A 25,735-nucleotide genomic window follows, 5' to 3' on the forward strand; every position below is an offset into this window, starting at 1 on the left:
AATTACTAATTTGTGTGTCAATAACCAACACGTGAATTGTAAAAATGTGTCTTTAATGCAGACTGTCACCTTCGTCTTCAGATTCCTCATCAACGTTAGTCACCAGGTCTTCCTCTTCAGAATTCATTCCCACATCACAAGAGCCAGTCTGCTCAGTCCTCCCGCTGGGTTTCTTCCTGGAGGCACAACGTCTCATTAGTTCATACAAAGGGAAACATCCCAGGGAACTCCTACAGTAGGTAACACATGATGAGGAAATACCACCACAAAAAGTAGAGGTTTAAATATAAATATTCATCTGTGACTATAAGCCAAATTAATTTCCCAATGATTAGATTAAAGGTCCCATATCGTGCTCATTTTCAGGTTCATACTTGTATTTTGTGTTACTAGAACATGTTTACATGCTGTAATGTTCAAAAAAACCTTTATTTTCCTCACACAATCTGCCTGAATAAACCTGTATTTACCCTCTGTCAGAAACGCTCCGTTTTAGTGCATTTCAACAGAATTGCAACGGAATTGCGTTGCTAGGCAACAGCTTGGGTCCATGTTTACTTCCTGTCAGCTGATGTTATTTACATCCACTACAACAGGAAATAAACTGGGACACATTTAGAATGTTTACATTTAAAACCGTGTAATGGTCTATATATTGTATATTTGTGACATCATAAATGGACAGAAATCCTAACGGCTTGTTTCAAACACACAATTTCTGAATATGGGCTGTGTGTATTTCTCAGTATTTTGAGTGTTTTGATAGTTTAACAGTATTTATATAGCACTTAAAACCGCTTTATAATATAAAAGACATGAAAATCTCACTTTTTACAATATGGGACCTTTAATATTGCCTTGGATAAGTAGGAGAATACAGTGCCTGTTTAGTGCATATGCATTTTCTTAACTTTCTTAGAGTGACTTTATTAGTCAATGTAATGTAGTGGTCATTTCTGTTTGTCCTGCATTGTTATACTAGAAGGGTTTGCGTTAGCTTTAAACATATTTCTAGGGAAACATCAGGTATCCTTGGGTTCATTCACTAGTTCCATATTTGTATAATATTTTAAATTAATGACTTGGCGACACAGTGACTGATCTGCAGCATAATCAGCTTCTCTCTTCACTCTCCGTAGATAGATCACTATCTTCACCACCAGAGGACCTTCAGGAATTTCTTTAAAGTACATGAAATAGAAAAAAATCTAGAATTAGGGCCTCGTGGTTGTATGCCTCCGCCAACCAGTCAGGTGTCTGTTTACATCCATGTCTGTCCAAAATGTCATCACTTCATCATTTTATCCTGTTAGACATTTGTGATAAATTATCATGATTAGCGTATGAATTATTGAGTTATGGCCAAAACTGTGTTTTGTGAGGTTACATTGACCTAGACATTTGACCACCAAAATCAAATCAGTTTATCCTTGAGTTTAATGAAAAGGTGAAACACTGGCTGAAACTAAATCAAACCTGTGATCACTGATTATTGATTGGGAACATACATATGTAAATTGATTGTAATGTACGATGTTGTAATATGTGATTTTATGTCAATTCAATTCAATTCAATTTATTTTTGTATAGCGTCAAATCACAACAGAAGTTATCTCGAGACGCTTTATATATAGAGCAGGTCTATGACCGTACACCATAGTTTAGAGACCCAAGAAGATCCACCAAGCGCACTGTGGCCAGGAAAAACTCCCCGATTACTGGGAAGAAACCTGGAGCAGAACCGGGCACTGGGTGGGAGGCCATCTGCCGAGACCGGATGGGGGGATAGATAGATAGATAGATAGATAGATAGATAGATAGATAGATAGATAGATAGATAGATAGATAGATAGATAGATAGATAGATAGATAGAGATAGAGATAGAGAGAGAGAGAGAGAGAGAGAGAGATAGAGAAGCAGCCACAATAGTAGCCTAGCAGCTGTAATAGCTAATACAAGTAGGACTGATAACACAAAACCAATAGTGGTGGATGGAAAGAGTGATAATACAACTATCGGAATTGATGTCATTGGGTCGTCCCCAGACGGGCTTTCAAGTGGAGCTTCCAGCTGTCTCAGTCCACCATACATCTGGCTAGCTCGCCAGCACTGTCCAGTATGTATGATGTTGTATTATATATGTTTTTTATTTTTTTAATAAAAGCCTAACCAGGGACAAGGTCTGCAAATTAGCTATGGCTAGAAGTCCTATATATATTGCATCGGTTTAACTTTAATTAAGTGTAACAATGCCCACATGTATTGTCCCTTTCAAATAAACTAATAAAATAAATAATATAAAGTGAATGTTTGTGCCAAAAGTGAAGAAAATTCCCTCAGGGTGTTCCTAAGATATGGCGTTCACGAGAATGTCGCCGGTGTGGAGGCATAAAAACATTTTCTGTGTCTCTGTATTAATTGTTCCTCTAGCTCTTAAAATATACTGTATATTCGTTGCAGTATTTTTATACAAAAATCCCTCTCTTTTCTCTTCTTGTAAAACATTATGGTAGTTTTGATGACTCGTCTTGAACACAGGGGCATATACATACATTTGTCTAGTCAAACGTTATGTGGTGACTAGTTAACCCTGATGTAAAGCTTGTGGGTCGTACTGGGTAGCAGAGTGATTAACAAGAGAAGGAGAAGGTGTGTGTGGTTGAGGTCTCTCCTTTGCCCTCCTCCTGATCTAATAATGCTCCAGATCTCCCTGCAGATGTGATTTAAATCCCTCCCACAACACTGTCTAGCAATATGAAACAGGACAGGTGTGTAGGCTGTGTTACCTGTGTATAGGTGTAACATGCTCCAGGTCAGTTATTCTCATAAAGGGTTTGTGGAAGTAGTGCAGCTGTAGAATACAGGCCAGAAGGAAGAAGCCAGGGATCAGGATACTGCTGAAGAGTTCAGACAGAGCAAACGTCTCCAGACCAATCGCTGCCAGCCTGAGGACGACAGGGGGGGCACGATTACACCTTCATTATTGCAGTTCTAAACTTCTATCTTTCTTATTCCTAAATTACTGTGTTACCACACATAAAATCTGGACTCAGGTAGTAAAACTGCACACATTGCTCATAGAGTGGAAGGAATACAGGGTTATTAAGGATCCAACGGGGTATTTTTGTCCTGTAGTGCTTTGTAGTGATGCTTGGGGAGTTTTGTGGTATGTTAGAATAGTCTTTTAGGCAGGGGTAATGTTTAAATATTACAGAACTTTCTATTTAATATAGAAATCAAAATCTGCAAATTCCTGACAGCAAAGCCGGTCTACAGCTGAAGAGAATACAGAGAAGTATATAGAGAAGTATCAGAAGTTTAGAGGAGGACACTAGACAGTCTCCATCTTTTGTAAAAGAACGTACTGTTCGTACTGAACGTACTGAAACGGACCAAACGGACTGAAGTAACCTCGCCCGGACAAGGGAGACCGGGGCCCCCAACTGGAGCCAGACCCGGGAGGAGAGTTCGCCGGCGAGCGTCTGGCCCCCATGGGGCCCGGCCGGGCTCAGCCCGAAGAAGCATGATGGGGCTGCCTCCCTGTGGGCCCATCCCCCACAGGGATTGGCACTGGGGTCGGGTGCAATGCGAGTCGGGCGACAGGCAAGGGTGGGGATCTAGGCGTGCGGATCCCTGGCATTTGCAGACTGGCTCTTGGCGCGTGGAACGTCACCTCTCTGGCAGGGAAGGTACCGGAGCTGGTGCGGGAGGTGGAGCGGTACCAACTAGATATAGTTGTGCTCATCTCCAAGCATAGCTCTGGTTCTGGAACCACACTCCTGGAGAGGGGCTGGACTATCGCCTTTTCCGGAGTTGCCCCGGGTGAGAGGCGCCGGGCGGGTGTGGGGATACTCACGAGCACCCGGCTGAGCGCCGCTGAGTTGGAGTTCTCCCCGGAGATTGAGAGGGTCGCCTCTATGCGGCTACGAGTCACTGGGAGGAAGTCTCTGACTGTTGTTTGTGCTTATGCACCAAACAGAAGGTCAGAGTACCCGACCTTCTTGGAGTCTCTGGCTGGCGTCCTGAAAAGGGCGCTGACTGGGGACTCTATAGTTCTGCTGAGGGACTTCAACGCTCACATGGACAACGATGGAGAAACCTGGAGAGGGGTGATTGGGAGGAACGGCCTGCCTGATCTGAACCCCAGTGGTGTTTTGTTGTTGGACTTCTATGCTAGTCATGGATTGGCCATAACAAACACCACGTTCAAGCATAGGGTGGTTCATAAGTGTACTTGGTACCAGAACACTCTAGGTCAACGATCGGTGATCGACTTTGTGGTCATATCATCAGATCTGCGGCCGTATATCTTGGACACTCGGGTGAAGAGAGGAGCGGAGCTGTCAACTGATCACCACTTGGTGGTGAGTTGGATCAGGTGGCAGGAGAAGCTACCGGACAGACCTGGAAAACCCAAACGTATAGTGAGGGTGAACTGGGAATGTCTGGCTGAGGCCCCTGTCTGTGAGGATTCTGGAATCAGAGTGGGCCTTGTTCAGAGCCTCCATTGTGGAAGCACCTCGGGGTCCCCCAGGAAGAGCTGGAAAACGTTGCTGGGGAGAGGGACGTCTGGAATTCCCTGCTAAGCCTGCTGCCCCGCGACCCGGCCACAGATAAGCGGAAGAAAATAGATGGATAGATGGACGTACTGTTCTTCTGTAAAACCAGTAAGGTTTCCCCAGTATCCAGGGAAGTCTTCAAACTGGTAAGTGTAGATGGAGATCAGCACCAGCATAGTGTAGGCCACAACGAGCCACCAGAAGAGCTTCAACAGACGTCTCCACAGAGAGTAGTACACCTGGGAAATAAGAACAAGTCAATCACACAAGAGATTTTTGAATTAGCATTTATTTTTAAATATGCAAATTACTACAACAGTTTGAAGAGGCGTCTGAGTGATTAAGACAAAACTGTCACAATGACAGTGAACCTGAATCAGGGAATCGGTGGTATGTAGGCCTGTTCCTACCTGATAGAGACAGAGGCAGAGCAGGAACAGCAGCATGTAGATGATTTTGTATCCAACAAGTTTTCCAGCAAAGGAGACCATGATGAACATCCCTCCACACACGTAGATCCAGTATTTGGCATAACAGCTCATCACCATGCCTCCTAGAACCTTAAGCACCGATTCATTACCAGCCCCCTCTTCTGACAAGTAGGAGAGAATAGAGAGGGAGGAGAGGGGGCAGAGGAACAGGAACATTGATGATAAAATGGGAAAGAAAAAGTCATCAGGAGGACACTGTGCATGGTAAGAAGGACTGTAAAAAAGGGCTAGACAAACGTTTGTCACGCTCTGCAGACTAGGAACATATTTCATCACTTGCGTAGAAAGTTTGTGTTTACGTACAAAGCTGACAGTTTAACCTGATCGTAGCACTAGATAGGAGTCTACAGAGTTGGTTGGTTAATCCTCTGGGGAGGATGTAAAGAGAACTGGTGCCAGGAGATGGTCTTGAGGAGACTGATGTTCAACCCAAAGCAAATTATGACCAGCTAAAGGACTTCAGACTGTTGTCTAAAAGAATTCATTCAGTTTGGAATTAAACTTTTATAATATTGATGACATTTTATTATATTTTAAATTAAACTCATTTTACTTCTGGAAGAAATTTTAGTAATATCAATACAATGGAGGTGCATGTAATAATAAGGTAATTTTGTTAAAATTTAAGGGATGGATGGATGGATGGATCAAAGTTTAAAGGTGCTAAACAAAGGATTGGGAGCATTTCTATTGCTGCTTTCAACATGGCGACAGTGAGCTGGTGGCTTGCAGCTAACGGTGCTAACAGTGCTAACAATGCTAACGATGGTGAAAGAGATAATAGTGTTAACCTGAGGGGGAACCGGAGGGTGGGCGGTACGCTTCCACGACGACACTGTTGATCAGGATGGTGTTATCAGCTGTAACCACCGTACCACGTGTGCGTGTGTGTGTGTGTGTGTGTGTGTGTGTTTAAAAGATATCTGACCTCCTGTAGTGACCTCCTGTAGTGGTGCGGCCATTTTCCTCTTCATGCTGAAGTTTTCCTTCACTGACTGACGAACCAACAGCCAGAAAGTTAAAGTAAAGAGGATCTGGAGAGACAGAAAGAGAGAGAGAGAGAGAGAGAGAGAGAGAGAGAGAGAGAGAGAGAGAGAGAGAGAGAGGAAAACAGAAAATGGAGAGCAAGAATTCAGTTCCCTGGGTTTCTCTATCTAGCAGAATGACCCATCCCTTTATTCAGCTGTTCAAATCAGTAGGACTTTTTAGGGCATATTTATTAAACCCACAGCAAATGACAGGGAACAAAACTTTTCATCAGTGATGATGTAAAAGAGCCAGCAGCTACAGCTGAACTGGGTTAAATGAACAGAAGAAAAGCTGATGCCGGGCTGTTCATGTACAGGAATAGAGCTCTGAAGTGCTTCCTGTTGCTGAAGGAATATCGTTAAAGAGAGGACACTTGTGGAACTGTATTCTCTCTGGAAGTATGAATGATATATGTAAGAAAATATCAGTTTAATAGGCAAATGTCAGTGCAACAAAAAGGTCAGTGATTACTTTAAAAGATTAATTATTTTTTTGTGAGATTAGGGTGTGAGAGTTTATCAGCTCCAGTGCCGGTGCTGTGTGAAGGAACATGAACTGAATTGGTCTGTGATACTGAATGTAATCTGTCACAGCCATGAGTTGAACGTGTGATACACATGCTGTACTAACTGAGCTCATGCCTCATAGTGCCGTGTGGAGAGATTAACCCTACTATATGTGATGAAAAATAAACACAATCTCATTAAAGGGCACAACTTTAATTTCATCATCAGAAAGTCACCCAGTATCTATTCTCTCGTCTTACCATAGCTCCCAGTCTTAGACAGGGGTACTGGGCTCTGTCCAGTCCCAGTTGCCTGAGGCTCATGGTGCCCACAGTGGTGGGCAGTTCAGGCTGCAGCTCCATGGCCCAGACGTACTGCAGACAGCACAGAGCCAGGCCATAAAGCAGGATGAACGGAGAGCACAGTGTGGCTGCGTGCCGTCTGCAAAGAGAGACAGCTAACTGAACTCAAGTGTGAACTATGAAACAACACATTAATGTGGGTTCAGAAATCTATGTTGAAATCACTTTAAAACTTCAGATTTGTTTAGTTTAAAATGACCAAACACAAGCAATATGTGTAGGAATCAACTCATAGAATGACCAAGCATCAATTCAACCTGTAACATCTAAAGATATTCAGAGTCCTGGTTGGTACCTGGAGCGCAGGATCCAGATGAGACACGCCCACAACAGCAGCACAAAGGTCAACCAGCTGTGGTACGTGATGCTCCAAACCTGAACAACATAGAAACAGCACATACGAATGTGGAATCCATATTGTGATGCTGTATAGGTTCATAACAATCAGCATGGAGAACCAAAGGTCTGTGATCATAACTAATGAAGTCCAGTTGATTGGTAGATAACAAGGCACACTGCATTGGTCTTATGTCCTTTTAGAAATGTGTGGTTTATTATTATATAGTTACCATCATGGCTATGAGAGCACAGACGTAACTCTGCTGCATGACCACCTTTCCCAGCTGGAAGAACGGGCTTTCACTCTGTCGGGGGCCACTGGGGGCGCCGCTAACACCTGCCAAAGACAACAATCATCTCAGTATGCAGAACATTAATTACATAGATTATAGAAGAGGAAGAGCATCAAGAAATATGATGTGTTCTATATCATCATATCTGAGAAGTCATTTGTCTGTTGAAATGATCTTTAAAGGATAATTCCAGTTTATTACAGCTTGGCACTTATTTTTATAGTCGTGGTCATCATTTCTAATGATTACCTACTCCGGGTAGGGAATGAATCCTTACCCCAAGTGAAGGAGTTCAAGTACCTCGGGGTCTTGTTCGTGAGTGAGGGGACTATGGAACGTGAGATTGGTCGGAGAATCGGAGCGGTATTGCATTCGCTTTACTGCACCGTTGTGACGAAAAGAGAGCTGAGCCGGAAGGCAAAGCTCTCGATCTACCGGTCAATCTTCGTTCCTACTTTCACCTATGGGCCGGGTCATGTCCGAAATGGGTTTTCTCAGGAGGGTGGCTGGCGTCTCCCTTAGAGATAGGGTGAGAAGCTCAGTCATCCGTGAGGGATTCGGACTAGAGCCGCTGCTCCTTTGCGTTGAAAGGAGCTAGCTGAGGTGGTTCGGGCATCTAGTGAGGATTCCCGCTGGGTGGCTCCCTAGGGAGTTGTTCCAGGCACGACCAGCTGGGAGGAGACCACGGGGGAAGACCCATGACTAGGTGGAGCGATTATATCTCCACACTGGCCTGGGAACGCCTCGGGATCCCCCAGTCAGAGCTGGTTAATGTGGCACGGAAAGGGAAATTCGGGGTCTCCTGCTGGAGCTGTTGCCCCCGCGACCCGACCCCGGATAAGAGGTTGAAGATGAGAAAGTGATGAGTGAGTGAGTCATCATTTCTATCAGTTATGATATCATTGTACTCACAACATGAATAGCTGAGATCTGGATACACAGTGATGTCACTACAACAAAAAGATGAGCAGCCAGACAGGTTGGAAACAAATAAGTTATCCAGATGATCAAAATCACTTTATTTGGAGGTCAAACTGAAAGTGAGCATATGTTGCTAATAATCCCTCATTGGACAGGAAAACTGTGTGCACTACAGTGACGTCACCACAGTCAGTACAGTAGGTCAATGTTGAGGTTGTTAGATGTTTACAACAGACAGCTTGGGGTTATAATTTGACTGTTTTCTCCTCTCCTGAAGCTTGTCTGAGCTGGGAGCTTTGTTTCCAAGCTATCCGATGGACTGACCTGTCAGACTTCTTCTTTATTGATGTCACTGTGTTCCCAGATCTCTGCAATTAACTTAGCTGAATACAGTGTTATCAAAATAAAAGGCAAAACTATGAAATGAAGGTAATGCACCAAAATGATCATTTAATAGACACCTGTCAATAGTTTAAAGAGTCTTTAGAGGACTGCTGTGTGTTCACATTGTGCCGCTCTGCACCATTCAGACAGCAACAGCATTTGGTTGAGAAGTGTCGTCATATTGTCGTCAAGCCTCGCTGTGATTGGCACAGAGCAGTGATATGACTGGTTGAGAGTGTATTTATCACCACACCCTCCGATCACCCTCACTCTCTTATTTTGATATATAAATTTATATATATATGAGAATTAAGTGGTGATCTTGAGTGAATGGGTCACTTCTAGCAACCATCATTATTCTGTCCCTCTGTGTGACAAATGACTTCCTCCAAATGGTCAAATATATTTGTAATAACCTAAATCCTGAACAGATGTTCCACTGTTGTGTTGTTGTAATGACACATACTGTTACTGTTACATTACATACCCAGATCTGGCTGACTGTCTCCGGCCATCGTTCCTCCTCTGCTGCTCTCTGTGCCCATCGACAGGAGCATGAGCTGAAACAGACAAGCATGCAAACACACTCATAAACACATTGGTGGATATGTGAATACAGTTTTATTAAAGAATGGGACTCATCATTTCATTCCACTTAATATAACTCTTGATATGATGAATATGATACAGGACATAGAGAAATGAATATTTACCTCTGTGTCATCTTCACAGTTATCTTTCTGTTGAGTCCATGACCTTAACTCCACCATCTCCTCCTCTTCTATTTTCCCCTGCTGCTCCTCCTCCTCCTTAACCTGCTGAACACAAATAAAGCGTCAGAGAAGAAACACATGTCCAAACTAACAGCTTTGTTAAAAATCAATCATTGTACAAAAGTTTGGATTGGTTGCAGAGTCATCATAAGCGTTTCTACTGTTCTACTACAGCTATTAAATACAACGCTATTCCAGTTTAAAAGCTCTTGTGCCTCCTAGCTCCTGCTCTCACTGCACCAATGTAAGCCAAAACAGCAGCAACAGTGGACACAGCAGAAAACTGCATTTGGATTGACAGCTCACTGTATCTGAGTGTCAAAATTTTTATTAATTTGACAAATAAAGTGAAAGTCTTTAGATGTAAAATGTTGTCTAAATACATGCATAGATGGACATTCACTGAAATAGTTAGCAAATCATTTGATTTAAATCATGAATTGTGATCAAAGAACATAGGTTACGATATTGTAACCCGAGTTCTATAAGCACGTGTGGAGCCCTCTACTGGACTCTATGGGTAATACTCTCCTCCAATCACACGCATGCATTCGCCCACTGAATTTTGCATAAATGTGGTCGGCCAATCAGGACGTGCCAACCCGAACACATGCGGGCCGTACAGTATATAAGGCAGTGTCCCTAGCTGCCAGCTAGCCTACGCCTTCTTCTGCGTGCAGCACAGGAGCGGCAGAGCCCTCAGAGGGCTCCGCCTTTGCTTACAGAACTAGGGTTACAATATCGTAACCTTCGTTCTAACTCACACAGGCTCCGCCCTCTACTGGACTCTATGGGTACATGGATGTATGATGTATGATGGATGTACGCCTTGCCGGGTCACCACATCGACCTAAGGACCTAACCACACTGATAGTATGGTAACCAAGTGTCGCTTGTGCTTCTTGGCATCTGGCAGTCCACCTCTGCAGGGCCCTTATGTGCAACAACTCCAGCGGCACCACCAGGTGAGCAGCTGCATGATGGTCACGCCGTCACTATCGCTGCAGTTTGCAAACTGCCTGCAGCAGGGCCGTCCATCTCCTCGTAAAACTGTGTGAGAGGACGTCCATAAATAGTCCATAAATGGTCGACATGGAAAGGGTGGAGCCAGTAATGCCATCCTTGAACACACCGCAAGCAGCCGTAGACATAGCGATACCGTGCTGCATCTCTCTGTCCACCCGTGTAGAGGTAGATGAAGGAAAAACAGACACTGGAGTACTCCCCCTGGGTTACGCTGGACTGAACAAAGCCGGTGTCTCAGCAAGGATGATCGGAGGCAGCGGCGGAGCTTTGGTGTCTGGAAGCAGAGATGCTGTCTTGACTGTGTCAAGCTCAGCCTCCGGGTCACTATCATCACAACTGAACATTATGCTGCAGTGTCGGAAGTGATCCCACCCCTGCTGGCGTCGAATCTTGGGAATCGACCGGCAGGCCAGGCAGTCTGGAGGTTGCAGAACAACCTCTTCTGAGTGGTCCGCCACGAGGCACTGGAACCATGTGTCGTGAATATCTGCTCCGGCAAAAGGCCGGGGCACAACGGACAATGGCGAGGTTCTTGAAACGGCAACTCCATCCCTGGACATGAGCAGTTAGTGGGCAAAACGGTGATCGCTGAAGAAGAAAGGATAGTTGGGTGCTATTATTGTGGGGTAGGCACGTCCTGATTGGCCGACTACGTTCATGCAAAATTCAGTGGGCGAATGCGTGCGTGTGATTGGAGGAGAGTATTACCCATAGAGTCCAGTAGAGGGGGGAGTTTGCATGAATCAGTAAGCACAACAGCTAACCATCCAGAAGAGACTCTCTGCCATGGACACATTTCAGTCTGTACCAAAGAAGAAGAAGAAGAAGTGGCAGATACCTGGTTAGGTGTTCCTTGACATCCTGACTTGAGAACAGTTGCTACTGTAATGTAGAGGAGGAACAGTATTCCTGGGTTGACATAAACTGGCCAATCATGATTGGCATTAAGGTTAAGGTCGTAGGGTGAGGAACAGTTTCCTGGTATGATGATGTCTTTCAGACCAAAGAGTCTAGAGAGGAACAGAGATAAAGAAGTAAACAGAGAAAGAGAGAGAGAAAAGACAACAGAAGGAAGTTAGGTAATGGCATGTTGAACAAACAGAAGTCTGTGGTGCAGCTGGAACATCAGGATTAAATGGGATTAATGGAAGTGTGAAAAGGTGGAATCAGTAAATCTAATCTACATTCCAGAGCAATGATCTGGGGGAGAGTCTGGGATGCGCCATCATCCACACGTGTTTTTGTTTATGTTGAGATCAGCTGTACGTCGTGGAGCAGCATAAAATAACTTCAGTGGAAGTGGTCAGACACAAAAAAAAACTCACTCTTTGCAACAGTCACCGAGTGTGCCTTGGTCAAAGTAAACTGTGACGTCACCGAGTTTGATGAGGAAAGCTGGCAGAAGGAGAGCGGCTGGATGACGCATCATAAACGTGTCATCATTTACACTGCGCATGTCCTGAAGCCTGTGGTGTAAATGCACAGGCTGAGCGGAATTATTAAAAAAAATTCCCAAAGCCGGATCATGATCCGGATCGCCACCAAAATCTAATGGATTGTTCTTTGTTCCACACCCCACCCCTCCAAAATTTGAAATTCAAATCCGTAGCGGACTTCTTTTTTTTTTGATACTTTGTTTTTATTGCTTTTCCATGACAGAAAGACAACACACACATAGAACAATAAAACAAAACAAAAACCATAAAAGGATATAGATTGCCCTGTCTCTACAAAGTGTTCATCCTGTCATTGACATGTAAACATTGTCCATTTCTCCCACTTCTCTCCACATTGCTCTTCTTGTGTTCTTATCCTATGGGTTAACAGTTATCCTGGGTTAACAGTTCCATATCATATATTTCATTCACAATTTTCAGCCATCCATCTTTTGTAGGTGGTTCTGCCTTACACCATCTCTTTTCAATGGCCTTCTTATTTCCAGTCATATTACCGAAATACAGTACTATACATGACGTGGGTATATCATAGCCCAGAATTTTGCAAATAATCTTATGAACATATTCCCAAAACTGTGCAACTTCAGGGCAAAGCCAAAATATATGTGAATGGTCTACATTTTTGGCCCCACATCTTCTCCAGCATGGTTGTGCTACAGACAAGTATTTGTTTGTAATTTTGGGTGTTATATAAAATCGAATTACATTCTTCCAACAGTGTTCTCTCCATGTACGTTGAGCTGTTGTAGACTGTTGTGTTCTCCAGATATGTAACCATTCATCATCTGTTATAGTGACACCTAGTTCTTTTTCCCATTTCAGCTTTACATAGGATGTTGTATTTCCCCTTCTCTCCATTAGGCACTGATATAATGTAGATATTATCCTATATCTTTTTGAATTATAAACTCAAATTATGATTCTTACTATCCCATTTTTATCTAAATTTACATTGTGCTTTATGTCTCTGTCATAAAAGTCCCTTAATTGCAGATATCTAAAATGGTTCTGGTTGCTCAATGAATAGTTTTGTTTCAGTTCCTGAAAACTCTTAACATTCACATCTTTTATTACTGTACATAATGCTGTTACACCAATTGGAATCCATTGTTTGAGTCTCTGGTCAAGAGTGCCAGGGATATAAATTTCTGTCATAGGCTATCCATCGAAGTAATCTGAGCTCCTTCTCTAATCCAAATTTCCGTACCAGTTTAAAACAAAATTCGAATTTAAATGGAGTGATAGTATCTACCTGGTCAAGAAAATCTTTTGCTACATATCTGTCCCCAATAAGGCTCTGAATTTCTCTTCCTTGTACATATCTCTCTAAATTTTTCCATTTTGCTTCATAATCCTTGGCGCACCAATAGATTATTGATCTAATTTGTGCTGCATTGAAATATTCCCTAAGGTTTGGCAAGGCCATACCCACCTTTATGTTTCCCAATCTGTAATGTCTCAAATCGGACTCTTGGCCATTGACCATTCCATATACATTTTGAAATAACTTTATCCCAGGTTCTAAATTGTTTCTCAGGAATTTCAATTGGTAATGACTGAAATAAGTAGAGGAGTCGTGGGAGTATATTCATTTTGATGGTATCTATTCGTGAACTGAAGTCCAGTGGGAGGACAGCCCACCTCTCAATATCATTCCTAATGTCCTGATCCACTTTGATATAGTTGGCTTTATATAATTTATCAGTTCCTCGTGTTAATGTAACGCCGAGATAAGTAATTTTTTTAGAACTCCAATTCAAGTTATATTTATGTCATATAGTTTATGATGGGTAATAATTCATTGTTAAAATCTGTGTTTTTGCTAAATTCAATTTGTATCAAGAGTAGAAGCCGAATATCTCAGGTTGATTGGTTAATATAGGGAGGCATGTCAGACATGGGTCAGGGTCCTCTAAATAACAGATCACATCATCCGCAAAGAGCTCAATGATGTGTTCTTCATTTTACAACCTTTATCTCTTTAAAGTCTTTATTCTTCCTAATTGCTTGTGCAAGGGGTTCTATAAAAATTGCAAATAAAGTTGGGGAAAGACAACATCCCTGCCTGGTGGACCATTCTAATATTATACTATCAGTCAGACTGCCATTTATTTTTATCCTTGCCGTCGGATTTTGGTAAAGTGTTTTAATACATTGAATGGCCTTATCATTTAGTCCAAATTTCTCAAGTACCTGATACAGAAATGCCCAGTTTACACTGTCAAATGCCTTTTCTGCATCAAGACTTATTAAGGCTGCACTATTATTTTTGTGTTTGACATGTTCAATGATGTGTAGGGTTCTTCTTATGTTATCTTGGGTTTGGCGCCCTTTAATAAAGCCTGTATTATCTTCATCTATAATGTCATTCATGAAATGTTCATTTTTTTTGCTATAATTGAGGTGTAAAGTTTATAATCTATGTTTAATACTGATATGGGTCTGTAACCAGAGCAGGTCTCACTGTTCTTCCCCTTAGGAATCACTGATATAACAGCTTCCTTCCAGGATGGTGGGAGTTCACCATGTTCAAGTGTATAATTGAATGAAGACTCGAGTAGTGGTATAAGTTGTTCACTGAATCTTTTTTACCACTCAGTTGGTACACCGTCACTGCCAGGAGACGTATTTGTTTTTAGACTGCTCATTGCTTTCTTGATTTCTGTTCTTGTAATGGGTGAAGTCAAAAGGTCATTCTGATCTTTCCCAATTGATGGTAAGTCCGGTGTCTCTAGAAAAGCTCTCATTTCGTCAATGTTAGCAGACGGAGGCTGGCTATACACATTTTTATAGTAGCTCCTGAAGATAGTTTCAATCTCTTTTGGTTCATAGGCCATCTGATTTGTGAGTGTATCCCTTATCTTATGAATTGACCTATCTAACTGTTGCTTTTTCAGTCTTTTTGCTAACAATCTGGTTGCTCTAGGCCCCACCTCATAGTAGGATTGTTTTAGAAATATTGTTTTCTTTTCTATCTCTGTGGTTAATAATTTATCTATATTATCCCTGATCTCTTTAATTTTTGGTAGTAGTGTGGAGTCTTGTGTAAATTTATGTTGTTGTTCAATTTCAAGCAGTTTTCCTTTTCCTTCTTAAAGGCTTCTTCTCTAGCTTTTTTGATAGATGCTGTCTTGGCAATAGGCTTCCCTCTCATGACTGCTTTAAGAGCGTCCCACAAAATAGCGGGGTTAACCTCTCCATTATCATTTTCATTTTTATATGTTATAATCTCTTATTTGATCTCCTCGACGATTGATTTATTATTTAATAATCCCACATTTAATCTCCATAATGTTTTTTTCTCCTGTGATTTTAATTTTACTTTGAGATAAACTGAACAGTGATCCGATACATCCGCTCCTTCAATTTCACATTCCCTTACTCTGTATAGGTCTTTTTTACTCATAAAAAAATAATCAATTCTAGCATAGCTTTTATTAGGTGCTGAAAAATGTGTATAGTCCCTTTTAGAGGGGTGCAGTTCTCTCCAGATATCCACTATACCAAATTCTTTAAATATTGTCTTGATCATTTTTGTAACATGGTTGGCATTTTTCTTATTGTTTGTTGTGTCTATCTTACTATTCATCAAGATATTAAAGTCACCCCCATAAATTAATATTCCCTCCATTTCCAAGATAATGTTATCAAACAGGTATTTAAAGAAATGTTTTTCACTGTTTGGTGGGGCATAAACATTGAACAATGTCCTTCTTCGTTTTCCAGTTTTCCTTTCACAATAATATATCTGCCCTCCTTATCACTAATTTCTTTAGAACATTCAAATTTCACAGAGTTAGGAATGAGAATGGCTACGCCTCTTCTACAACCATGTTGGAATGAACTATAGAATGTATTTGTATAGCCAAACCTCTTAAGCTTCTCATTTTCCTGCCTAGACAAATGTGTCTCCTGTAAATATATAATCTGTGCTTTGTCTTTCCTTAATTTGGTCATTACTTTCTGACGTTTAACTTGATTATTCAGACCATTGACATTCAACGACAATATCTTCATATTATGCTCTATCATTTCTATTATGGAGTCATGTTGCAATCCAAACCCAAACATAAAAAAAATATTTGAAATATTGAACGTCAACTGAACAAAGAACTTTGTGACTTCAAAAGCAAAGGATGTACTCTGCCATCCCTCGAGTTCCCTGTTGGTGGGAGGAGGGTAACATGCCTCATTGCTGAGGGGGCCCTCCCTAGTAGTGAGAAAATATCCACAAACTGGTATTCCACATATACTAGAAGTGTCCAACATTCAGCGCATACAACACTCCCTCCATCGGTTTCACAAACTTATTAGATTAAGTCATAAGACTTTTATAAGATGTGGCCCAGAGTTCGCATTTTTTTTCGAGTAATGTAGACCGTAACAAAAAAAAAGAAAAGAAAAAAAACAACAACTAGTTGTTATCTTTATCATTGTAACTAAAATTATTAAGAGGCACAATCTTAAAATGGCTATTGTATTAATAAGGGCTATAGAGCCCAGTTCAAGCTGAAATTAATGTTCAAGTTTAATTGGTAATAAAAAAAAAATAGTTGTAATAATTGAAATTATACCTTTATCTCAATAGGTGCCTCTTCCAAAACAGGATGTATTCCCAGACTCTGTCATAGAGGAATCTTTGTTCAATTCTGTCATGTTTATAATTGTTTGGACCACACTTATCTCTTTAGTCCCTTTTTTTTTACGTTGTGGGCTTCGCATGTACTCCGGGAGCCTCTCTCTCGCATGCTGGGCCGCACCGCCTGTTGCGTTGGTACGTTTCCATGGCAACAGCTCGTTCAGGCGCTCCTCTATGATCCTCCCGTTGTTCTTCCCCCCTGTCACCGTCACCTTGACTCCGCGTTGATTCAGATCCTGGGCTGCATCTTCTGCACTATCGTAGATCCGCAGTCCGGAGTCCCAGTGCACTCGTATCCTCGTGTAGGGCGTCTGGTACCGGATCCCCTTCTCCTTCAGTACTGCTTTAATTGGTCCATATGCCTTGCGTCTTTCCATGATGTCCGTTGCGTAGTCGTTGTCAAAGTAAAGTCGTTTGCTGTAAAGTTCAATTCTCTGCTGCCAGGCTTTCTTAAGGACCAGTTCTTTAAAATGAAACTGTAGAGAGTTGCCTATTATTGATCTCGGAGTGGCAGTCGCCGCCGGCTTCGGGACCAGAGTCCTTTGAGCTCGCTGGATCTGGAGCTCCGCTCCCTCAGGTAGTGTGAGTTGACTTTTAAACAACTCACTTACAAACTCAGCAACTGATCTCCCCTCTTTATCTTCAGGTACTCCATAAATACGGAGGTTATTTCTCCTGGAACAGCTCTCCAAATCAACTAGTTTGTCTCGCATGCCCGTGTTCTGTTTCACCACCGTCAACAGCGCGTCTTTCATCTCCAGGCAGGCTGATTCCAGGTCTGCTATTTCGGGTTTGTGCCTCCGTGATGTTAGCATTTTGACTCTGTAGCTCACGGAAAACTTTGTCTTTAAACTCTGTAAGATCTTCTTTCATAGTTTTCTTGACGTTGTTTTTGAATTCACTAAGATCCCGTCTCATTTCTTGTTTAAAGTCTTTCAGCTCTTTGGAGAGTCCTGATGTCAGGCCCTCTAGTAGTGCATTTTGGCTAGCTGTTGTGTTAGCTTCTTCTGCCGTTGCTTCCTCATCGTCGCCGTCGTCATTCTGGTCAGCGAACTCAGCCACACAGTTTTCTTGTGTTTTATTCATTTTCTTGTCAATCTTATGACTCCTCTGCGATTTCCCTCCTTTCATCTTTAAGTTAAACTGGTTTTAATGCTGTTTTATATTGTGTTGGAAATATATCATGAAGAATAATATGGCAATGCTTAAACTATTATGTTACGAGTTCATTGGGTTGAAGATGTTTAGACTAGAATTATAAGATGAATACTGTGGCGCCTGAGGGACTTCTCGTGCAGAGTCACAAGGGTGGGACGGCATAAACATATTTTTGTGTAGATAGAACAGTCTCAAGGACACAGCCTTAGGGAAGAAACAGATAGGGGGGAGATGACAGAATGATATGAACAGTAGACAGCGTTGTCTAAGGATGGAGTCAGATAAGAGGAAGGTCACAGTGACATTATGGAAAAGTACTAAGACTGATCAAAACCCTGCCCCTCCCTTCAGAGAATGTTTACTGCTGTGTATAAAGGCAAATGTAAAGAAAAGCTCGGGGTTCATTCACTGCGAACTGAACACTGTATTACATGGTATCAGGGACACATTGATGAATCCAGAACTTCTGTAATAACTCTGTGCAACTTTGATGAATATATCTGCGGAATAAATTGATACTGATTTAACCTACTTTGCAATCTTTTATGATTTTAACTCTGAGCTTGCAGCTGCCTAGAAGATAAACCAACACGCATGAAGGTGACGATTCCCTGAAGGGAATTCCTTCAATTGATAGAAGGTACTTTCAAAAAACGACTTTGAGGAGCTCACCACTACACGTCCATCTTGTTGTAGCGCCACCGGAAGTCCCATCGCAGACTTTTTGAGTAATCCTCCAAACGGACAAATCAACAAACCAACCAACAAACCAACAAACCAACCAACAAACCAACCAACAAACCAACAAACCAACAAACAAACAAACCAACCAACAAACCAACCAACAAACCAACCAACAAACCAACCAACAAACCAACAAACAAACCAACAAACCAACAAACCAACAAACAGACCAACAACACAACGCCGGTGAACACATAACCTCCTTCCTAGACCTTCAGCCTTGACGGAGGTAATAATAGAAATTCAAAGATTTTAGAGAAAACCTGTTGTATTGAGTTAATATTCCTCCTGCAGGAGCTTTGAAGTTCACTTTCTCTGAATTTGAATATTAAGAATTAAAATGGACGAATGGAGTTTTAACTGAGGTTGTATTCTACATATTTTATTGAGATGAGAAGTATTTAACAAAAATTGGGATGGAATTTATGAAACTTAGATATTCTACTACGTTGTCAATAAAAAAGATATAAGAATCTTTACATTTCATAACATTTTGAAACTTATTTCTGGAATACATTATCTGTGCAGATCAGTTAGTCATGCGTACTATAGGCCTACTCCCAAGTTTCTGATTTGCCATCTAGTAAAGAGTAGTGGATCTGTGGTTTAGGTCGGATTAACAACATAACCATACAACCAAACACTTTCATCATTCATTAAAAAGATTATAATCGGGTAGAAACTAGTTTTATATGAGATATAATTTCCATTTTCCCCAAAACATTTGGGCTAATGAAGTTCTGACTCTACAAATGTTCGTTTATTTTTTCTAGTAAAGTACATCAAAAAACTTCACAAACATACTTTGGCTTTTATAGGGTATTTTGCCGAAGATATGCAAATTCAAATTAAATGCTTTTTCATAATCTGTCAAATTATACAATAACCTCTTCCACAACTTGAGGGTGCCGGCGCCTTGGCGGACTTTGCTGTCTTTCAGAGGCTGTACCAGGCTCAGTTTTAGAGCTACTTTAGTGAAGGTCCGAGTATCAAATGAAACTAGAAAACCGAAGGAATCCAGTCATGTCATGCATGTCGGGAAGGAGGCAAAATAATGCTCCGAAGTTTTTGCGAGGAAAAAAAGTTCTGGCATGGCCATTTTCAAAGGGTTCCCATGACCTCTGACCTCCAGATATGTGAATGTAAATGGGTTCTATGGGTACCCACGAGTCTCCCCTTTACAAATATGCCCACTCTATGATAATTACATGCAGTTTTGGGCAAAAACAAGCATGCAGTATAAATGTATTATTTTTGCTTATTATAAAAATAGTTTCTGCATACTGGGGTCCCTAAACGGTGTTGAATTCCATAAATTGTGTATCACTGTAAAGCTGAGACCCTTGTGGATCCAATGAGCCCAACTGTATTCATGTGTGATGATGTTAGTCCCCATAGGAGACATTTCGTTGAGCTCACTGTATAAAATGACCTGTGGTGACCTCTAGGATAATCACAGCCTCATGAAACTTTACAGCCAAAAACTAGAGACCTAGAGCATTCAGAGGATGGATGGATCAAACTAGAGATCTAGAGCATTTAGAGGATGGATGGATCAAACTAGAGACCTAGAGCATTCAGAGGATGGATGGATGGATGGATCAAACTAGAGACCTAGAGCATTCAGAGGATGGATGGATCAGACTAGAGACCTAGAGCATTCAGAGGATGGATGGATCAGACTAGAGACCTAGAGCATTCAGAGGATGGATGGATCAGACTAGAGACCTAGAGCATTCAGAGGATGGATGGATCAAACTAGAGACCTAGAGCATTCAGAGGATGGATGGATCAAACTAGAGACCTAGAGCATTCAGAGGATGGATGGATCAAACTAGAGACCGAGAGAATTCAGAGGATGGATGGATCAAACTAGAGATCGAGAGAATTCAGAGGATGGATGGATCAAATTAGAGACCTAGAACATTCAGAGGATGGATGGCTTACCTAGCTAGATTGACAATAAGGGGGTTTCTGAGCAGTTTACACAACAGAAGTGCTCGCCATCCTATCACCAAAAAATGAATTCTTGCAGGAATCTCCAAACGTCAAAGGTTTTTGATCCCAAATCCCAGAATGTCTTTTTCTATGGTGTTCCTCAAAGTCTTGGTGTCTTAATGTGATATTTTGGAGGGATTATTGATCATTTTTATCAATTCTCCAGTGGTAAAAAAATGGTTAAATTTAGCACCAAATCTGTGGAACAAATGGTATCAACCCAAAAATTGCAACACCAGCTTATGAGACATAATAGAGCATGAGGATGGCCATCATATACTTCTATCATAATGTTCTAAGCCCTTATACACTCACACACAAATTATGTTAATTGATAATTGATTCATTATTTTCATTTTATTATATATTATTTCTGATTTATGACTAGAAGAACTTGACCCTCAGTGCTGAGCTGCATCTCAAATTAATCTTCAGGTTCCAGCTTTCAGATGATGTACACCACTTCTATGTCATATCTACTGCTGACCTGCTATCTCCCCCTAAACACCCTCTGTACCCCCCTAAAGACCCCCTGGAACCACCTAAAGACCCCCTGTACCCCCTTAAAAAAGACAAAAATGGGTCTATGAAAAAGAGTGGTGGAGCCTGTGTGAGTTAGAACTATATGGATGCTGGATAACGGCACTCTGCCAAACTGTGTACGTTTTTGCTAACTCATACTACTGCTCTACTTCTATCCACGTGTTTATGTCAGAGCAAGCAACTATTTTTGGAGCCTTTTTGGAGATTGATGTGTATAGTGTGTATAGAGTGTATGGTGTGTATAGAGTGTATAGAGTATATAGTGTGTATAGTGTGTATAGAGTGTATAGAGTGTATGGTGTGTATAGAGTGTATAGTGTGTATAGAGTGTATAGTGTGTATAGTGTGTATAGAGTGTATAGAGTGTATAGTGTGTATAGAGTGTATAGAGTGTATGGTGTGTGTATAGAGTGTATGGTGTGTATAGAGTGTATAGTGTGTATAGAATGTATAGAGTGTATAGAGTGTATAGTGTGTATAGAGTGTATAGAGTGTATGGTGTGTATAGTGTATAGAGTGTATGGTGTGTATAGAGTGTACAGTGTGTATAGTGTGTATAGAGTGTATAGTGTGTACAGTGTGTATAGTGTGTATAGTGTGTATAGAGTGTATAGTGTGTATAGAGTGTATAGTGTGTATAGAGTGTATAGAGTGTATAGAATGTATAGTGTGTATAGAGTGTATAGAGTGTATAGTGTGTATAGAGTGTATAGAGTGTATGGTGTGTATAGTGTATAGAGTGTATGGTGTGTATAGAGTGTACAGTGTGTATAGTGTGTATAGAGTGTATAGTGTGTATAGAGTGTATAGAGTGTATAGTGTGTATAGAGTGTATAGAGTGTATAGAGTGTATAGTGTGTATAGTTTGTATAGAGTGTATGGTGTGTATAGAGTGTATAGAGTGTATAGTGTATAGTGTGTATAGAGTGTATAGAGTGTATAGAGTGTATAGTGTGTATAGAGTGTATAGTGTGTATAGAGTGTATGGTGGGTATAGTGTGTATAGAGTATATAGTGTGTATGGTGTGTATGGTGTGTGTATAGAATGTATAGTGTGTATAGAGTGTATAGAGTGTATAGTGTGTATAGAGTGTATAGTGTGTATAGAGTGTATAGAGTGTATGGTGTGTATAGTGTGTATAGAGTGTATAGTGTGTATAGAGTGTATAGAGTGTATAGTGTGTATAGAGTGTATGGTGGGTATAGTGTGTATAGAGTATATAGTGTGTATGGTGTGTATGGTGTGTGTATAGAATGTATAGTGTGTATAGAGTGTATAGAGTGTATAGTGTGTATAGAGTGTATGGTGTGTATAGAGTGTATGGTGTGTATAGTGTGTATAGTGTGTATAGAGTGTATAGAGTATATAGAGTGTATGGTGTGTATAGAGTGTATAGAGTGTATGGTGTGTATAGAGTGTATAGTGTGTATAGAGTGTATAGAGTGTATAGAATGTATAGAGTGTATGGTGTGTGTGTATAGAGTGTATAGTGTGTATAGAGTGTATAGAGTGTATAGTGTGTATAGAGTGTATAGAATGTATAGAGTGTATGGTGTGTATAGAGTGTATGGTGTGTATAGTGTGTATAGAGTGTATGGTGTGTATAGAGTGTATAGAGTGTATAGAGTGTATAGAGTGTATAGTGTGTATAGAGTGTATAGAATGTATAGAGTGTATGGTGTGTATAGAGTGTATGGTGTGTATAGTGTGTATAGAGTGTATAGAGTGTATAGAGTGTATAGAGTGTATGGTGTGTATAGAGTGTATGGTGTGTATAGAGTGTATAGAGTGTATAGAGTGTATAGTGTGTATAGAGTGTATAGAATGTATAGAGTGTATGGTGTGTATAGAGTGTATGGTGTGTATAGTGTGTATAGAGTGTATAGTGTGTATAGAGTGTATAGAGTGTATAGTGTGTATAGAGTGTATGGTGTGTATAGAGTGTATAGAGTGTATAGAGTGTATGGTGTGTATAGAGTGTATGGTGTGTATAGAGTGTATGGTGTGTATAGTGTGTATAGAGTGTATGGTGTGTATAGAGTGTATAGTGTGTGTATAGAGTGTATGGTGTGTATAGAGTGTATAGAGTGTATGGTGTGTATAGAGTGTATGGTGTGTATAGTGTGTATAGAGTGTATGGTGTGTATAGAGTGTATAGTGTGTATAGAGTGTATGGTGTGTATAGAGTGTATAGAGTGTATGGTGTGTATAGAGTGTATGGTGTGTATAGAGTGTATGGTGTGTATAGAGTGTATAGAGTGTATAGAGTGTGTAGTGTGTATAGAGTGTATAGAGTGTATAGAGTGTATAGAGTATGGTGTGTATGGAGTGTATGGTGTGTATAGAGTGTATGGTGTGTATAGAGTGTATAGAGTGTATAGTGTGTCTAGAGTGTATGGTGTGTATAGTGTGTATAGAGTGTATAGTGTGTATAGAGTGTATAGAGTGTATAGAGTGTATAGAGTGTATAGAGTGTATAGAGTGTATGGTGTGTATGGTGTGTATGGAGTGTATAGAGTGTATGGTGTGTATAGAGTGTATGGTGTGTATAGTGTGTATAGTGTGTATAGAGTGTATAGTGTGTATAGAGTGTATAGTGTGTATAGAGTGTATAGTGTGTATAGAGTGTATAGAGTGTATAGAGTGTATAGAGTGTATAGTGTGTATAGAGTGTATAGAGTGTATGGTGGGTATAGTGTGTATAGAGTGTATGGTGTGTATAGAGTGTATAGTGTGTATAGAGTGTATGGTGTGTATAGAGTGTATAGAGTGTATGGTGTGTATAGAGTGTATGGTGTGTATAGAGTGTATGGTGTGTATAGAGTGTATAGAGTGTATAGTGTGTATAGAGTGTATAGTGTGTATAGAGTGTATAGTGTGTATAGAGTGTATAGTGTGTATAGAGTGTATAGAGTGTATAGTGTGTATAGAGTGTATGGTGTGTATAGAGTGTATGGTGTGTATAGAGTGTATAGAGTGTATAGAGTGTATAGAGTATATAGAGTGTATGGTGTGTGTATAGAGTGTATAGAGTGTATGGTGTGTATAGAGTGTATAGTGTGTATAGTGTGTATAGTGTGTTTATAGAGTGTATAGAATGTATAGAGTGTATAGAATGTATAGAGTGTATGGTGTGTATAGAGTGTATGGTGTGTATAGTGTGTATAGAGTGTATAGTGTATATAGTGTGTATAGAGTGTATAGAGTGTATAGTGTGTATAGAGTGTATAGAGTGTATGGTGTGTATGGTGTGTATGGTGTGTATAGTGTGTATAGAGTGTATGGTGTGTATAGAGTGTATAGTGTGTATAGAGTGTATAGAGTGTATAGTGTGTATAGAGTGTATAGAATGTATAGAGTGTATGGTGTGTATAGAGTGTATGGAGTGTATAGAGTATATAGAGTGTATGGTGTGTGTATAGAGTGTATAGAGTGTATGGTGTGTATAGAGTGTATAGTGTGTATAGTGTGTATAGTGTGTTTATAGAGTGTATAGAATGTATAGAGTGTATAGAATGTATAGAGTGTATGGTGTGTATAGAGTGTATGGTGTGTATAGTGTGTATAGAGTGTATAGTGTATATAGTGTGTATAGAGTGTATAGAGTGTATAGTGTGTATAGAGTGTATAGAGTGTATGGTGTGTATGGTGTGTATGGTGTGTATAGTGTGTATAGAGTGTATGGTGTGTATAGAGTGTATAGTGTGTATAGAGTGTATAGAGTGTATAGTGTGTATAGAGTGTATAGAATGTATAGAGTGTATGGTGTGTATAGAGACAAACTTGTTAAAGGGCATAATGAAGTGTAATCAGTGATGAACTGATTACACTTCATTATGCCCTTTAACAAGTTTGTCTCTTCTGAAAGCTATTTATATCTAGACGACTATATCTGACTTTTGAGTGTTCCGTTAAAGTCTGTTAATTTACACATTCACACATCGGGAGTTTTTTCTTTCACCAGCTGTCTTTTCTGCATTTGGCAGCTTCAACTGTGTTACTTTTAGTCTGATTAAGTGTTTAACTTCTTCCTATTTGTCAAATATAGTTTCTTCTTTTGTTAAATGTGCCGTTCTGTCTGTCTGTCTGTCTGCAAGTCCGTAGACTTGTTCATGTCTGTTCATGTCAGATTCTGCAAACACCGCCCCGTTCATGTGAACGCACTCACAGCCAGACTGAGAAACCCTGGGTTGATTTACCGAGTTGATAACCAGCGTCGTAGGACCGTTTAGCGTGATCTCGGTTGTTGGGGTTAGTTAAACCAGATAAGGAGAAGATACCCTGGGGATGTTGAACTGGCTTCGTATACAGGCCTCTGGTCTCTGTCAGTATACCCAGCTGTGTCTGCCTGTTTATATTTCTACACTTAAGATAACTCGTCTTTGTATTTGTGACTCAGTAGAAGAGGAAAAACCTCATGATGATCAGTAATAATAAGTCTGAATAACTAAACTGATCAAACTCTGGAGTTTGTTGTGTTTTTCCTGTTTTTGAGGATCATTGTGCAAGCT

General features: G+C 40.7%; 1 protein-coding gene across 3 annotated transcripts in view; it reads right to left on the reverse strand.

The window, feature by feature from the left end:
• The window catches only part of piezo1 (piezo type mechanosensitive ion channel component 1 (Er blood group)), a 172,776-nt gene that overhangs the window by 85,901 nt on the left and 61,140 nt on the right, over nucleotides 1-25,735 (reverse strand). Inside the window, exons 7-17 of one of the 3 annotated variants that reach the window (XM_074645453.1) lie at nucleotides 11,523-11,694; nucleotides 9,599-9,700; nucleotides 9,373-9,445; nucleotides 7,518-7,624; nucleotides 7,244-7,323; nucleotides 6,847-7,027; nucleotides 5,980-6,085; nucleotides 4,971-5,152; nucleotides 4,651-4,799; nucleotides 2,788-2,946; nucleotides 70-176 (exon numbers count right to left, since the gene is read on the reverse strand). In XM_074645453.1, the coding sequence (XP_074501554.1) occupies nucleotides 70-176; nucleotides 2,788-2,946; nucleotides 4,651-4,799; nucleotides 4,971-5,152; nucleotides 5,980-6,085; nucleotides 6,847-7,027; nucleotides 7,244-7,323; nucleotides 7,518-7,624; nucleotides 9,373-9,445; nucleotides 9,599-9,700; nucleotides 11,523-11,694 (1,418 nt within the window). Of the gene's footprint in view, nucleotides 1-69; nucleotides 177-2,787; nucleotides 2,947-4,650; nucleotides 4,800-4,970; nucleotides 5,153-5,979; nucleotides 6,086-6,846; nucleotides 7,028-7,243; nucleotides 7,324-7,517; nucleotides 7,625-9,372; nucleotides 9,446-9,598; nucleotides 9,704-11,522; nucleotides 11,695-25,735 lie in introns of all 3 variants that reach the window. The other 2 variants (XM_074645454.1, XM_074645452.1) reach the window with 2 other exon arrangements.

The sequence above is a fragment of the Sebastes fasciatus genome, chromosome 9 (genome assembly GCF_043250625.1).
Source record: "Sebastes fasciatus isolate fSebFas1 chromosome 9, fSebFas1.pri, whole genome shotgun sequence".
In the NCBI taxonomy this organism is placed as follows: domain Eukaryota; kingdom Metazoa; phylum Chordata; class Actinopteri; order Perciformes; family Sebastidae; genus Sebastes; species Sebastes fasciatus.